Source organism: Eurypyga helias, unplaced genomic scaffold (genome assembly GCF_000690775.1).
Source record: "Eurypyga helias isolate BGI_N326 unplaced genomic scaffold, ASM69077v1 scaffold33918, whole genome shotgun sequence".
NCBI classification, from domain to species: Eukaryota; Metazoa; Chordata; class Aves; order Eurypygiformes; family Eurypygidae; genus Eurypyga; species Eurypyga helias.
Window position 1 is genome coordinate 6390 of NW_010269408.1, and position 2988 is coordinate 9377.

Here is a 2988-nt window from a genome sequence, read left to right on the forward strand (position 1 = left end):
TGGCTCGATCCTCTGCTCGATCTGCGGGTGGGAAAGTGGGACCTGAGAAGCCCTTTTGCCGACCATGGGCACCCTAAGGCCATGTCTGCCTCACCCAGCTCTGGGCGTGGGTAAGCCCGCCCAGCATCCCACCGCAGCCCGGAGCATCCTGGTCAGGATTCATCCCTCTGTCAGCAGCCAGGGAAGCCCTTTCCCATGGCAGGAGCCTACCGTTCCCTGAACGCCATGGTCCTGGAGGCACCCTCTGGCACGCGGGCAGCTCCCAGCCCCGTGACTTGGAGGTGCCAGCAGGAGCAGGGCAGGTTCCCACGCCCGGGCGCAGGCAGGCACATGCCAGCCGGCCCAGCCCGCCCCTCACCTGCAGCAAGTCTTCTGGCAGGAGCTCGGTTGCTTCTTGGCCTCTGTGGAGGAAGGAGAAGGAGCCATCTGGAGGTGAGGGTGACCTCCACCCAGCCTCCTTGGGAAGACAGGTCCTTATGCTTCTCTTCGGGCTCCCAGGAGCAGGAAACGCTGGCTACAGCCTGGACCACTGTACACAAAACTATGGGCAGAGTTGGAGGGAAGAAGAGCAGGAGCAGGGCAAAGCAGCCCACCATGCTGGCTAGTGGCCACCCCATCAGACAGGGCTTCCAGTGCAGAGCATCCCAGTCAAAACACCCAGATGTGGCCTGGTTTTTGGAGACAGGATGCCTAGCAGGGCTGTGGCAGGGTTGGGATGTTTGCTGGGGAAACCTTCTACCCACGACCGCCCACCTCTCGCCTGTAGTGAATCCAGGGCAGTGCTCTTGTAGCCCGGCACGTGTCTGTGCAGGCCAGGGTGGCCGCCGGCTGCCGGGCCACCAACGACAGAGAAAGGATATCTTTGCGGTCAAGCTGAGGACTGAGACAGACACCAGCCTCTCCAGAAACGCCTCCATGAAAGCGACTCTCTGCTTGGTTTTGCAGCAGATATTGGGAGCAAATCTGGCAAAGGAAACTTCCGGTTTGCAGCAAAATTCTGCTCAAAACCAAATTCAAAACCTGCCAGCTGCCAACACCACCGAACCTCCCTGCTGGCTCCCACTGGGGAGACCTCGCTTCACGGCCTACTGCCACTGCTGCACCTCGGGAACCCTGTTTGCTTTCCCTCTGCTACTGCTGCTTTTTCCCCACTTCGTGTTTCTCTCTTTTCACCGCCGCCGGAGCCGATGTGGGACGAGGCTGTGGAGCCGCAGGAAACGGGGGTGGCTTGGTTGAAGGCAAGCAAAATCACGTGAGGTTGCAGCTCGCGGAGGAGAGGCTCTGCAGCGGGTAAGGGCTTGCTCTTGGACTGCACGAGCTGCTTGCGACCTCCTGCCTGCACGGCATGAAACGAAAGGGAGGCGCATCTGACATGGAGATGAGGCATCCTGAGAGAGGAGGTATGGGAAAGGGGATCATGCTCCCCGCCGAGGAATGAAAGCAAGAGCAAGAGGCCACCAGGACGCAGGAGCTGCTTCCCCGTGGCTGGTCTGCTGGGCTGGCTGAAGGACCTCAGTGGCCCAGGGGACGTGGTTGGTTCCGCTCAGCCTCCCAGCACTGGGGAACCTGCGGAGGAGGCTCTAGGAAAGAGGGAGTGAGGGGAATGGGAAGGGAGGGCCCAGCCCTGTAACTTCAGTTCTGAGTTTTGCAAGGGGAGAGCTTTGGAAAGACAAAGAGAAGAAGAAGGAAGCGGTGGAGTTAGGATGGGGCTGAAGGGATTTGTGTGAAGCTGTGGGTCCTCTGAGGATCCCCAGTCCTCTCCTTGAAGAACTTCCATGCTGCTAAGCCAGCTAGAGCTATGCAGGTCATCTGGCTCCCATGGGGCACCCCGGGTTCAGTGGGGAGGGCAGGTCCCAGCTCCTAACACCCTCCTGGTCACCACACAGCCAAGGGCATGTGGCTGGAAGTACCCTCCCCATTGCCCTCACATCCTGGGGAGCCAAGCTTGCAAAAGACCCATTTCCAGGTGGATGCAACATCTGTGGGCCCTGGCGTAGGTGGCTGGGCTTGGGGATCACGTCCCTGCTGACCAGCACCAGTGCAGACTTCCTGCTGCCCCACAGGCACTGTGGAGCCAGGCTTACGCTGAAGATGCTCTAAGCCCATGGTCGTCCCCCCCTTCCCCTTTCCCCTCACCACCAGCCCTGGGAGGTCAGTCCAGCTCCAACACAAGCCCTCCAGGACACGCATCCCGCTCCCTCCCAGCCCTCCTGCACAGGTAGCGGGAAGGTCCTTACCGGCTGATGCTGGGATGGGACAGCTGCTGCCGCATCCGATTGAATTGCCTCTTCATCATCTTGAGAGCCGGGAGGAGACCACGAGAACCACTCCGCTCGGCTGTACCTGCTCAGTCAGCACTTCTCGGCGACGCTTGGCATCGGATCCTGGTGACCCCTCAGCTCCCTGGAGCTACTCTGCCCCTTTCTTTTCCCTGAGAACTTCTCCCTCCTTACTCCTTCCTCCTTCCCTTGTTCCCCCTTTTTCTGTTTCCCTGGCTGGTTCCCTCTCACGTCCCTCCCCAGGGATGCCCTGCCTGCTTTCTCTTTGCCTGCTTTCTCTTTCCCCCCCTTGTGCCCCCTTCTCGCCGTCCTTCTCTTTTTCTGAGCTTCCTTCCTCCTCTGTCCGCCCCTCCACCGCAGATCAGGTAAGAGCAGTTCAGGGCTCCTGCTCCGCTCTGTGTTCCTGTCACCACCCCACAAGTATAAATAACTTCAGCCCAGCCTTAAAGGGGAAATATTACTACAGCAAACACGTAACAAGGCAGGACAAGCACACGCTGCTGCTGAGCCCGAGCTAAGGGCCCACGCGCCGTTTCTTGCTCCCTGTCTCAGCCGGGGTGGTTTTCCCCCCCTTGCTTTGTCCACCACCGGCTGCACCTCGGGGCAGCCCGTGGCCGTGCCAGCTGGCTGTGCAGTCCCTATGGGGTGCCTGTCCTACCTGGTCACCCAAACACTGACAGTGTCCTTTGGGCACCTCTCCGTGCTCATG

At 60.1% G+C, this 2988-nt stretch overlaps 1 protein-coding gene across 1 annotated transcript in view; it reads right to left on the bottom strand.

The window, feature by feature from the left end:
* SH3BP1 (SH3-domain binding protein 1) overlaps positions 1 to 2296 on the bottom strand; it is a gene marked incomplete at its 3' end in the record, with an annotated part of 8361 nt that extends 6065 nt beyond the window's left edge. The window contains 3 exon segments of the mRNA XM_010158101.1: positions 2 to 21; positions 359 to 401; positions 2238 to 2296. Coding sequence (XP_010156403.1) covers positions 2 to 21; positions 359 to 401; positions 2238 to 2296 — 122 coding nt within the window.
* Between the last annotated feature and the right edge of the window lie 692 nt (positions 2297 to 2988).